The sequence below is a fragment of the Rhinoderma darwinii genome, chromosome 2 (assembly GCF_050947455.1).
Source record: "Rhinoderma darwinii isolate aRhiDar2 chromosome 2, aRhiDar2.hap1, whole genome shotgun sequence".
NCBI classification, from domain to species: domain Eukaryota; kingdom Metazoa; phylum Chordata; class Amphibia; order Anura; family Rhinodermatidae; genus Rhinoderma; species Rhinoderma darwinii.
In genome coordinates, this window is record NC_134688.1 from 55,038,301 (window position 1) to 55,052,295 (window position 13,995).

The 13,995-nt window shown below is 41.1% G+C and overlaps 1 protein-coding gene across 4 annotated transcripts in view; it reads left to right on the forward strand.

Annotated features, from left to right (window-relative positions):
* SPATA13 (spermatogenesis associated 13) overlaps positions 1–13,995 on the forward strand; it is an 84,224-nt gene that overhangs the window by 51,500 nt on the left and 18,729 nt on the right. For all 4 annotated transcript variants that reach the window (XM_075851649.1, XM_075851648.1, XM_075851650.1 and 1 more), the window contains 6 exons: positions 2,081–2,260; positions 2,374–2,559; positions 3,786–3,965; positions 6,274–6,506; positions 11,438–11,567; positions 13,050–13,422. In XM_075851649.1, the coding sequence (XP_075707764.1) occupies positions 2,081–2,260; positions 2,374–2,559; positions 3,786–3,965; positions 6,274–6,506; positions 11,438–11,567; positions 13,050–13,422 (1,282 nt within the window). The remainder of the gene's footprint in view (positions 1–2,080; positions 2,261–2,373; positions 2,560–3,785; positions 3,966–6,273; positions 6,507–11,437; positions 11,568–13,049; positions 13,423–13,995) is intronic.

Sequence of the window (13,995 nt, forward strand, 5' to 3'; positions counted from 1 at the left end):
CTCTGTAGATAGCGCCATACAGCCCCCTCTGTAGATAGCGCCATACAGCCCCCTCTGTAGATAGCGCCATACAGCCCCCTCTGTAGATGGCGTCATACAGCCCCCTCTGTAGATGGCGCCATACAGCCCCCTCTGTAGATGGCGCCATACAGCCCCCTCTGTAGATGGCGCCATACAGCCCCCTCTGTAGATGGCGCCATACAGCCCCCTCTGTAGATGGCGCCATACAGCCCCCTCTGTAGATGGCGCCATACAGCCCCCTCTGTAGATGGCGCCATACAGCCCCCTCTGTAGATGGCGCCATACAGCCCCCTCTGTAGATGGCGCCATACAGCCCCCTCTGTAGATGGCGCCATACAGCCCCCTCTGTAGATAGCGCCATACAGCCCCCTCTGTAGATAGCGCCATACAGCCCCCTCTGTAGATAGCGCCATACAGCCCCCTCTGTAGATAGCGCCATACAGCCCCCTCTGTAGATAGCGCCATACAGCCCCCTCTGTAGATAGCGCCATACAGCCCCCTCTGTAGATAGCGCCATACAGCCCCCTCTGTAGATAGCGCCATACAGCCCCCTCTGTAGATAGCGCCATACAGCCCCCTCTGTAGATAGCGCCATACAGCCCCCTCTGTAGATAGCGCCATACAGCCCCCTCTGTAGATAGCGCCATACAGCCCCCTCTGTAGATAGCGCCATACAGCCCCCTCTGTAGATAGCGCCATACAGCCCCCTCTGTAGAAAGCGCCATACAGCCCCCTCTGTAGATAGCGCCATTCAGCCCCCTCTGTAGATAGCGCCATTCAGCCCCCTCTGTAGATAGCGCCATACAGCCCCCTCTGTAGATAGCGCCATACAGCCCCCTCTGTAGATAGCGCCATACAGTCCCCCTCTGTAGATAGCGCCATACAGCCCCCTCTGTAGATAGCGCCATACAGCCCCCTCTGTAGATAGCGCCATACAGCCCCCTCTGTAGAGAGCGCCATACAGCCCCCTCTGTAGAGAGCGCCATACAGCCCCCTCTGTAGAGAGCGCCATACAGCCCCCTCTGTAGAGAGCGCCATACAGCCCCCTCTGTAGAGAGCGCCATACAGCCCCCTCTGTAGAGAGCGCCATACAGCCCCCTCTGTAGAGAGCGCCATACAGCCCCCTCTGTAGAGAGCGCCATACAGCCCCCTCTGTAGAGAGCGCCATACAGCCCCCTCTGTAGAGAGCGCCATACAGCCCCCTCTGTAGAGAGCGCCATACAGCCCCCTCTGTAGAGAGCGCCATACAGCCCCCTCTGTAGAGAGCGCCATACAGCCCCCTCTGTAGAGAGCGCCATACAGACCCCCCTGTAGAGAGCGCCATACAGACCCCCCTGTAGATAACGCCATACAGCCCCCTCTGTAGAGAACGTAGTTACGCCACTGGCCCTGTGTGTAATCCTATCATGTGTGATACTGTCTGCTGAGCCAATGTATTTAAACCTATCCTGTGTGATGTTCTCCGTTGAGCCACTGTATCTAATCCTAACCTAAGTTGAGCTGAATTTTTGCACCAGAACGCACAAGCCTTTAGTTACACCCCTGATACTAAACAAGTCAAACTGAAAAAAGTAATGGCATTGGATGCCATATAACAGAGCTCCATAAGTTGGCACACCGCTAACCTTTTGTGCCGCTGTACAGTCGCTGTTGCATACGAGGACTTAATGATCATCAATGTTTTCAAGTTATTTTGCAATTAATTTGCATTTTAAACATGTATAACTAAATTGGATGAATTATATACTGTTATAATGTGGTATAAGTTACAGTGGTATTGATTATCTAGATACACTTGGCGCATATATAGACACATGACCTCCTCTTTTTTGGCTCTATCATATCTTTTTAAATGGTTCTTTGTCTGATATTTTCATTGAATTGTGGTAGGGAAATGACTGTAGCTTACCATTCTACTGCTCCGTCTGTATGGTCCTCTGTACGACCACCCAAAGAAGGCTCCTCATTTAATGCTTTGGCTTTCAGATGTTTTGTTCATCTACTGCACACTGTTTCAATCCATACATTAACCACTTCTTCTTGATGTATCTTGTTTCAGTTAATCAGTGATGGTAGCACAGTTTATGCAGAAGCGTTATGGGATCATGTCACCATGGATGATCAGGAATTGGCCTTCAAAGCAGGAGATGTCATACGAGTCCTTGAGGCTTCAAATAAGGACTGGTGGTGGGGTAGAATTGGAGATGCTGAAGCCTGGTTTCCAGCAAGTTTTGTCAGGGTAATTCATGACTTGGCGAACTGAATGAAATACAATGTCTATGCTCTTAATCTCAAAACCATGAACTTTTTTTTTCCGGTAATAAAGATTGTTTTTAATGTATATCTTTCTAGTTACGAGTGAACCAAGAAGATGTTTCCGAAAACTCTGGTAGCCTTCACGATGAAGATCATGACCCTGATATTGCTAAATTTCGTCACAAGAACACTGAAAACAAGGATCAAATGCGAACAAATGTAATTCAAGAGATAATGAACACAGAACGAGTCTACATTAAACATTTGAAGGATATCTGTGAGGTAAACTGCAGGCTTTCCCCTCCGCTCCAACCATACATCATAGATTAACCTATATACAGTTTGTGGATTTGCTTGTATGCTGGCCAAAATATCTCTGCATTTTTAGTGGAGGATAATCTAATGTATTGCTTTTACAAGGTAATGCAAAGTAACACAGGAATTTTAGAATTCAGGCAGAAGAAGTTATTACAGGGTTCTAGTGTGAGGTGTTTCTTTACCGACTTCATGGTACCTTAAAGAGGTTGTCTAGTTTAGCAAAACCCATTTTTATTTACCCTATTAAGGAATTCTGTTCCTCATCTCTTGGCGAGAGACAACCTATTGATATGAATGGGCACTATGTAATGCTTCAATTCTCCTGTGATGGCGCTGCAGGGAAATTGAACACTTACAGATTATACCTAATCACTGGGAACACTAGTGATTAGATATTAGCAGGGGGACACTATGTGCTCAGCTTATTGTTAAGGGACTCCTCTAACAAGTAGGACTTCTAAAGCAGACTACCCCTTTAAAGAGGCTCTGTCACCATATATAAGTGCCCTATATCCTACATAATCTGATCGGCGGCGTAATATAGATAACGGCAGTGGTTTTTATTTTGAAAAACAATCATTTTTGAGCAAATTATGAGCAATTTTAGATTTATGCTCATTAGTTTCTTAATGACCGACTGAGTGTGTTTTTACTTTTTACCAACTGGGCGTTGTAAAGAGGAGTGTATGACTCTGACCAATCAGTGACCAATCAGCGTCATACACTTCCCATTGTTCCAGCCCAGCTTCTTTCACTAAACAATCACACTGGAACAATGGGCTGGAACAATGAGAAGTGTATGACGCTGATTGGTCACTGATTGGTCAGCGTCATACACTCCTCTTTACAATGCCCAGTTGGTAAAAAGTAAAAACACACTCAGTCGGTCATTAAGAAACTAATGAGCATAAATCTAAAATTACTCATAACTTTCTCAAAAATGATCGTTTTTCAAAATAAAAACCACTGTTATCTACATTACAGCACCGATCAGATTATGTAGGAGATAGGGCATTTATAATCTGGTGACAGAGCCTCTTTAAATACGGTTATTGAAACACTGGAGGTAAAATAAAGTAAATTTTATTAGTTTATAAATCCGTCTCTGTACCATGGATCGTATAACTGTGTCGTATTTTGCGAATTATATAGATTTTTAGTAAATCTGATTATGTGCTCCTTGATTTCAGGGCTACATCAAGCAGTGTCGAAAGCATACAAGCATGTTTACTGAAGCACAACTCAAAACCATCTTCGGAAACATTGAAGAGGTCTATAAGTTCCAGAAAACCTTCTACAAAAATCTGGAGAAGCAATACAACAAAGAAGAGCCCCATCTAAGTGAAATTGGGGATTGTTTCCTTGACAGCGTAAGTTTTTTGTTTTAATCTGAAAGACAATTTAATATTAAACCCTACCTGTCAAATGAAGTAACTGTATATACAGTTTTTGAGTGGCTAGCCACAAATCCAGATACAGGAGCTGTGCCCACGCCATGCAGAATGGGTGTCAGCTGTAACGGCCGGGATCGGCGCTAGCTCCAATGCCGGCTGTTTAGCCCCTTAGATGCAGCGCTCAATAGTGACCTCAACATATTAGGAGTTTATCAGAGGGAGGGGGCCTAGTAAAGCTGTGATGAGCAATAATATACTGCAATACAGGAGTAATGCAGTGTATTACTGAAGTTATCAGAAGATCACACCGTCCCATACCAGGATAAACAAAAGCGAGTAAATCGTGAACGTTTATTTAAAAAAGTATTAAATCCATTTTTCCCCATTAAAATATCCTTATCGTGCTGAAATAGTGAAATTTAAAATATTACTTATTTGGTATCTCCGCATTCGTAATGATGTTTACAATAAAGTTAAAATGTAATTTATACCACAAAAATAGTGGCGAATTAACCCTACTAAAAAAAAAAAGTGAATAAATGCTAATCAATGACTTGTGTAACCCAAAATGGTACTACTAAAAAATATAACTCGATCCACATAAAACAAGCCTTCATAAAGCGAAGTCGATGCAAAAACGAAAAAATTTCTACGAAAAATGTTCTTGTACAAAACTAAAATATCATTTAAATGTTATTTTTCCCATACGATGAACAACGTAAAAGATAAAACCCCAAAAAATCAATTGTGGTTTTTGTTTGTCTCCCGCCGCTTCTCCCCCAAAAAAGTTAATCAATGAGTTATAGCTACCACGAGCACTCATGCGGCTACGTTGACGGAAAAATTAAGTTATTTCTCTCACAATGTGATGGAAATAAAATAGCTAGGCCAAAATAGGTTGTGTCGTTAACAAGCAAAGCTCTTTAACTCCCTGTCATTCAATAGGAAACTTCATTGTTACCATCCAGTGAATTAAAAGCTGTCCTGGCCATGTGATGATCACACAGGTGCAAGACGCAGCCCTGATAAATGTACTGCAACTGTAACAAGCCATGCACCTGTTTGTCCATCTTGACCAGGACAGATTTTCAGCCAATGAAAGTAAAATCGAGATCTAGAAATTCAGGAAGAATTGATAGACAGTATATCGGATAATTTTATTACTTTGCATTATACAATGAATGACCTTTTATTTATTGAAAATGGAATACCCCTTTAAGCTAGGCATAGTCATAAAAATGATCCTTACTGATCCATTATAATGGCTATGGTACTATAATCAATTGTTCATTTTGATTTTCTCAGGTAAACATTAGTAACACATTCACCCCATTGTGTGTAGGATAGTCCGTAAATTTATTTACTTATAAAAATAAAAGCATTTTGGCCACTGTCTGTAGTAAAAAATAGAGGATGTGTAGATTATTGTGAATGTAATTATCATTTATCATCTGTTAACATGTATGTATTAGTAACTGAGCTATATACATGTATTTAGAACCAGCCTTAGAGGTGTGCAACCTGTGTGGTGGCACAGGGCGCATCGCCTGTCCCTACTGAGGAGGTCGCCAATGGCCCGGATGACCTGTGTCCACTGAGAGCTTTGCACAATTTATCCCACAAATAGTGCCGAAACCTGTGGAAAGAAAGCTGCAGAGGGCACCGAAACCTTCCATATTTTATATAATGGATAGTGCCATTTAGGCAACTGTCTGGCAGTGTCCTTTTGGGCACCTTACAGCAATGGTATTTTGGCACTGTACGATTGTGGTATTTGGGCACTATATGGTACATCATAAGGGGTGTCCATACAAGGGACTGCGCAATCTTTACCAAACAATTTTGGTTTTGCAAATGGTCTGTAAAATGTTGTCTGTTTTTTCAGGATAACTTAGTGCAGTTGCACACGACAGAGTTCGGGCCGTGAAAAATGGTCCCAGTTTCGACCGCATTTCCCACCCGGCCACGGTACAGGTGAACGGGACTCCTGGTATCATAGACACTTTAGTCCCTGCCTCCCCACAGAACTGCTGATCCGTACTGAACAAAATAATACAGTACGGAAGCGCAGTTCCGTGGGGAGGCAGAGACTCCTAGCATCATAAAAGGACTATGATGCCCGCAGTCCCGTTCACCTGTACCGTAGTCGGCCGGGAAATGCGCTCAACACTTGGACCGTTGTTCCTGGCCTCGTGTGCAAGAGGTGTTAGCCAAATTATTTTGCTATATATAAGAAAAGTATGTACATGTATTGTGACACTACATTTTCTGCCCACATTTGTAGCAAGATGGATTTTCAATTTACTCCGAGTACTGTAACAATCACCCCAATGCCTGCCTGGAGCTTTCCAACCTGATGAAGCACAGCAGATATCGGCACTTCTTTGAGGCCTGCCGGCTGCTACAACAGATGATCGATATTGCTATTGATGGCTTCCTGCTGACTCCAGTCCAGAAGATCTGCAAGTACCCCCTGCAGCTCGCTGAACTGCTCAAGTACACAACCCAGGACCACAGGTGGGAACTTTGCTGCTAAGCGACTCACTAGATGGCACCTACTAAAAGAATGTCCAACATAATGCATAGGAATGTTTTATTTAAATAAGTCTAAACTGTTTTATAGCACATATAGTTATTATTGATCTTTTTATATTCTCATAATCGCAACCATGGCTTATTGTATAGTTGGGGACACACATGAGTATGGGGCACTCGTTTAGTTGCAATGATATTTTTGTGAATGAGTAGCAAGTGATTACATTTTTCCATATAGAGATTTAGTTCAGAGATAAATATGTAGATTGAAAACTTGTCACCAATAATAGTGAAATACATAGCAAATTCTAGGGCATCCTATTAAAGGGGTTTCCAACCATAGACATTAATGGTATATCCACAGAATATACTATAAATGTCTGATAGGTGATGGTCTAACTTTTAGGACTCCGACCTAAAGTATTGGGAGAATGCGGGTCCCCTCTTCCCTGGCCTGTGGATATGCCATAAATGTCTATGGTAGAAAAAACATTGTAAGTGCATATTAACCCCTTCACGCCGCAGCCCAGATTTTCCTTTTTTCTATATAGTCCTATGAGGGCTTGATTTTTGCGGGAGGAGTTGTAGTTTTTCGTAGCATCATTTATTTTGCCGTTTAATGTTCTAGAAAACGCAGAAAAAATTATTTGTGGGGTAGAAAATGAAAAAAAACAGCGATTCCTCCATGGTTTTTTGCGCAACTTTTTTACGGAATTCACGGTGTGCAATTAAAGCAACATATTAACTTTATTCTGTGGGTCCATACAATTACGGCGATACCAAATATATATGTTTTTTCCATATTTTACTACTTTTACAAGTAAAAACCTAAGTGTAAAAAATAAAATTTATTTTGTCACCAAATTCCGGGAGCCATAACTTTTTTTATTTTTCCGTCGATTAAGTAGTATGAGGGCTTATTTTTTGCGGGATAAGCTGTAGCTTTTAATACCATTTTTGTGTACATGCGACATGTTGATCACTTTTTTTTTCGTTTTTTTTTTTGGGAGATTAGGCGACCAAAAAATAAAGATTCTGGCGTTTTACAATTTATTTTTTTTACGGCGTTCACCGTGCGGTTTAAATAATGATACATTGTAATAGTTCAGACTTTTACGGACCAATTATGTTTATTTTATTTTTTTACTATGCTCTAGGGGGAAAATGGGAAAAAGGGGGTTCTTTGAACTTTTAATTTTTTATTTTTTTTTACATTAAAAAAAACTAACTCATTTTTACTTTTTTTATTAGTTCGATCGCTTGCACGATATACTGCAATACTAATGTATTGCAGTATATCGTGATTCTGACCGCCATCTATTAAGCCATGCCGGAGGCAGGGCTTAATAGGTGCACAAAGATGGTGGACCTGGGGGCTTTCATTAGGCCCCCAGGCAGCCATATCAACCATCGCCCCCCCCCCCCCCCCGTGATTGCATTGCGGGGGGCGCGATGAGCTGTTAGAGGGGGTCACCCCCTCTTTCTAACGATTTTAAATGCTGCGGTCACTATTGACGAGTTAAACTAGAGGGATCGCTAGTTACTCTGAAGTGTCGGCTGTAACAAATAGCCGACATCGGCATCGTATGGAGCGGGTTCACTCCGTGAGCCCGTTCCATACTTCCCCTACCCAACTTTGGCGTATGGATACGTCCAATGTCGGGAAGGGGTTAAGGTGCTTATACTCATCCGATTTAAAGTGGTTGTCTGGTTTAGAAAACAAATTTTCATTTACCCCATTAGAGAATGCTGAGTTAATAGCGGCGGCTCTCTATTCAGGATCATCCTCTTTGCATGACTATAGAGAGAGTCTAGCTCTGGAGGACCTATCCTGCATTACACAGACAGACCATTCATATAAAGGAGAACTGTGTAACGCTTCATTTCCCCTGTGGTGGTGCTGCTGGGAAATGAAACACTTACTGCCAGGAATCCCCACAGATTACAGCTGATCGCTGAGGGTCCAAGTTGGGGGACACTTTGTGATCTACTAATTGTCAAGGGACCTTTCTAACAAGTAGGAATTGTCAAAAGCAGAGAACCCCTTTAACGACAGACAACAATCTATTGTATATATGGGGCCTCCTGCCATCCCTCAACGGCAGATGTCAGGGGAATCAAAGATCAGGCATTTTGGATTTCAACATGGCCAGTCCTTTGCTGGTAGGTGGATAAGCACTGCCAGAAGTGACTGACAACGCTTGTCTCCCTCTTCTCATAGTAATTACCATTATGCTCTGATGAACATTCACACCGATAGCAAAGTCGGGAGGATGTGGATATATAAATGATTTCTTAAAAAAATAAAGAAGTAGGGGTAGTGCAGGGAAAAAACCATGCCGCAGCAGTTGTAGTCAGCAGATTAATGAGTGGCTTGATAAAAAGAATCTGAGATTTTATATATATATATACATACATACATACATACATATATATACACACCATACAGGTAAAACACAGAATAACAATCCAGATTAAACGGTCACCTGTTCCAAAGACTAATATCCGTGCCCTTGGTGCTTATCCTCGGGCATGTGTGCGTATGTGTTTATATATGTGTATATACATAATCACAGGGGACCATTTCGGCTATGTTCACACATTGCAATTTGATGCACATTTTTCAGCCAAAGCCAGAAGTGGCTGAAAAGAAATGAAAAATAATAAGAAAGAAGTTCTCTTTCCTGCTGGATCCACCTCTGGCTTTGGCTCAAAAATCTGCATCAAAATCTGCAACAACTCGCAATGTGTGAACATAGCCTTCGGTCTCGCGCCATATAATGGTAGAGCTTATTATACAGTAAACCTCCTGACATTATTTGGAGACGGATAAAGGAAGACTCTATGTATGTTTAACACTTTATTGCGTCTTTTATGTGTGTGGTTTACAATGTCTATATATTAGAAATGTGTGAAAACCAACCGATCAGATGCACTGATGGGAAATAGGAAATATTGGACTACAAGACTTCTCATTTAAATTCTAAGGAAAGAAAGATATATGTATCCAGTACACAGGCTTTGTTGTCTATCTCCGCAGGAACAATATTCAAGTAGTTTCTCAGCCTTAAGTACAAGCTGTCAGTGTTCGCTCTTGAATTGGCACATTCATCTCGCTTGGCTTTTAATCTTGTTTTGATGTCTCTCATAGCTGCAGTTCCCTTGCCTCCAAATGATATTCTTAATTTGTCTCCCTCTTATCACTCCATACTCCTTGGTGTATCGTGTGACCGTGGACCTCCCTCTATCTGGGCTAACGGATAGTCCACTCAGGAACACAATGGGAGTAGTGTTGGGCTGTGTTGGAGCTCAGCAGGGGAAAGTGGAGAAGGTCTGCAGTGTGACGGCTGCGAAATAGACTATTCTATTCTTTCTATGCCGAGAGAGTGCAGCTTTCCTGACCCTAATATTTAAGAATTTCTTTATGGGAAAATATGAATATATTAGATATTCAGATCCATGGTCTAAATACCAACTAGAACACAGCGGTGCAGTCACAGCTATGGCATTTACATACCATTCATAGCTTGCAGTACTCGGCTCCTGACTGCTATGTTGTCCATTCTTGCTAATATTTGAAGCAGGCATCTACAGCTGTTGTTTTATGATCGTATATTATTTTTTTTTAAAAAGAATTTACCCCTAAATAAAAAATAAAAAACAACAATTCCTTTAATTGTCCTCTTCAATCTCTTTAGCCATTAGTTTGGTATTCGAGCGTATGGCGGTAATATTCTCTACTAACTAGAGTGAAGAGTCACTGCAAAGAGTGACCCGGCTCTTCTGTAAATGTATGGGTGGTCCATTGATTTCAAGGAGTTGCTGGCCACTTCCCCTTACAAAAACAATTGATAATTTCTTAGAATAGGTTAATATTGGACCGGTCATGTGATACAGGGTTATCAACCCCTCTTTAAGCTGGCTATGGAGGTCAATGATACATTTGACTGTCTACAGAACCAACACCACCATTGTGAAGACAGCCAGGGTCCAATTTTTTTGCTATTTTTATGAGAAGAGAATAAGTCACAATTACTCAATTCGGAGATTCATGATTATTAGACCTCCCCGATGTGTACCCACTAAAGCGCGGTTATCTAATCCGGAGGAAAGCCCGCTGAGTTATAACAGAGAAACCTGAGTGAAGAAAACTTAATGGTCACTGTTCTAGTTTCCACAAGTTTTTTCAGACCGCATTCCCAGACATCTAAAAGGCAACTCTGCTAACTAACACAGCAATATATTCCCTGCTCCCATACTGCTGCATATCCAAGCCATTTTTTTGTTAAATCCAGGAGTAATCCTGTAATCTTGCAGTTTTCAATTTGACCACTGAGAGTAATAATAGACTGACACTTCCTGTTCTGTAGAGATCACTTCTCAGCAGTCATCTCCGTATCATCACAGGAAGAATTACAATAAAAGGTAATAATATACAGGATCCACCATTAACAATAGGTGATGGACACAGCGCCCCTCCCTGCACCGTGACCTATGCACACGTCACCGAGCATGCCTAAAAAAACTCTCCCATAGAAGTCAATAGGTCTCCTCCAGTTCACAGGTTCCTATGGTCTATCTGACTGCTGTAAAAGATCATTAGAATGCATTAACATGTACATTGCACCCTGCAAACTTGGCTAAAGAAGTTGTATTTTTTTATTTCTATACGTTTTTTTTGTTTTTTTTACCTTGGGATTTGATACAGCGTTGTGCTCCTTGTGGTAGAGGGGACTTCTATGTCATTACAAAAAAGAAGTCTCCCATATATCTTATAGCAACAAATCGGATTCCATTTTTCTCTAACTAGTCTAAACCTAACCGCAGTGAGCTGCTTGGCTGCGCAGGGTAACACCTTTCATTTGTCTCCGTAAATTGTGTTTTGCGTGATCGATTGCTTGTTTACATTGCAGGGATTACAACAAAATAAAAGAAGCTTATGAAGCCATGAAAAACGTTGCTTGCCTGATTAATGAGCGGAAAAGACGGTTGGAGAGCATTGACAAGATTGCCTGCTGGCAGGTCTCCATAGTAGGGTGGGAGGTGAGTTCTTGGAGTCAAGTTGAAATTTATCTATATGTACTGGGAAATGAAAATTCCTAATGTGATGTCTTTAGTGATTGTGCAACTTTTGTGCAAATGACCTCTGACTGAAACTGCTCTTTATTATTCCTGTGTGAAAGGGCATTTCCCACAAAAAAAAAAAAGAAAAACCATACCAGTAAATAGATCTACATTTTTAGCTTAATTTTTCAATTTCTTCGTTATATCCAATTCTGGGAAAGCTGAGTGAAAGGTTGCCATCCTGATTTCATTACGTTTTGAATGGCAAGTCTACCCAGTTACGCAGCAATTTTGAGTAAGGAGATATATAAATGGATAACCACTTTGTTGTTCAGGAGTCTGGGAATGCTGGTTGACAACCACTGTGACTGTTTGATGTCCGCCATATCACTTGTCAACCAATCTTTATAGGAACAGATATAACTATGTATTGTATTTATTTTGCCCAGTCTGTATTCTCATCTGTCTATAACTTGACTTGCATTGCCACCACGTCCGCTCCCACGGGTTTGTCTCCAAGCTTTCCTAGTCTGCTAAAAGGCAAACCTATTTATGCAGTGATTGATCTCCTAACCCCACAGCCTGCAGATTTGCTATCCAGGGGTCTGGAAAAGTATGGGTGACAACCACTGTGGGACCTGTAATGATGCCAATTTCCTGTTAATAGTCTTGAAAAAACGGAAGGAAGAAACGGGTAAAACTAAGAAATGGCTGAATAGAGTATTGACCCTAGAGGACAACTGGTGTAATTTATATACAAATATATTTCATATAAAACAAAAGTTCAATAACTTGGTAAATACATCGTATTACTTGTTTTTAACAAATCCTGAGTTACTTACTTATTAACTCAGAGCTGAATTCCCGTTTTATAATCCAGGGCTGAATTCCCAATTCTGCTAGTTGTTGTTGAAATCAGTCAGCAGACACAGCTGTAATGCAATACTCTCTGTTACATGTAGTTAATTTCTCTTACATCTTATTACTGTACAGTCCCTAGTGTAAAGACTACACATCACTGGAACAAGCTCTGAGCTATCTGGTAATGCTGGGAGATTTCAGCCCTGAAGCCTGCAGAATTCTGAATGTAGCTCTGGACTATAATCTAGGGTGTAAATTAATTGCTTTGTTTACCGAATCCTGTACTACAGATTTGCTAAACTGTAAAATTGTGTTCAAAGGTGAATATATGTTTTAATCTCCATTTTATTTGTGTCTGTAAGGTCATATCTGCTTATATATGAATCCCCATAGACCGCTAAATACTTCCAGAGCATGGATATGGACATTTTTTAGGCTCAGCCTCACCCCCAAGTCCTAAAGTGTGAGCACCATGTTCGTTCACACATTCTAACCTATGTTCTAATAGTTTTGAAGCCGGCTATACATTTTTGAGAAGTAGAGCAGAAGGTCTAAAATGTAAAATCTAATTTATGTTTTTTTTTTTACTTGTTTTCTAAGGGACAAGACATTTTAGCCAGGAGTTCAGAGTTGATTCATTCAGGGGAACTAACAAAAATCTTCAAACAAGGCAAGACCCAACAAAGGACTTTCTTTCTCTTTGACCACCAGCTGGTCTTCTGCAAGAAGGACTTGCTACGTAGAGACATCTTGTATTACAAAGGCAGGATAGACATGGATGAGATGGAATTCACTGACGTAGAAGATGGAAAGGACAGGGACTTCAATCTTAATATTAAGAATGCTTTTAAGATGGTAAATAGGCAAACCAATGAAGTGCATTTATTTTGTGCCAAGAAGCCACAGGACAAGCAGCGATGGCTCCAAGCATTCTTAAACGAAAGAAAGAGAGTCCAGGAAGACAAAGATATGGGTAAGTGCCGCTTGGGTTTGATGGGGTTTTGTGGATTGTGCATGAACTGTAAATCTTGGTTTTTACCATAAACATCTCATAATTTGAATGAAAAATTTAATTTTGACCAGTCATTGAGATACAGTTGGGCGTTCATTAGAAGATCCCTGCTGTTTTTCAAAATGAAGGTACCATGACCTACTATATAATCCATTTTGTGATGGTCCGAGATGCACAGAACCTGGAGTTGGCTCCTTCTCTTACGTGCTCCAAATGGAATCACTGAAATCCATAACTATTGATCGAGCATTTGGTGAAATAGGATACTGATCGAAAAATAAACTTTTATGTAAATGATCAACACCGCACCATCAAAATCACTGTCTTTTCCAATCCAGCACTGTGTTGGAGATATACATTTACCTAAGTATAAGAAGCACATCATAAATTGCTGGCAATTATTCATCCCGAGCATTATTGAGGGTGTTGGCTCATGGACTTTCACCAATGTTTGAAGATTTTACAGTAGATATTACAAATTGTGTTTTGGTGAAGGTGGAAACCGTAAACGTCCTTGTTATAAGATTGCTTAAT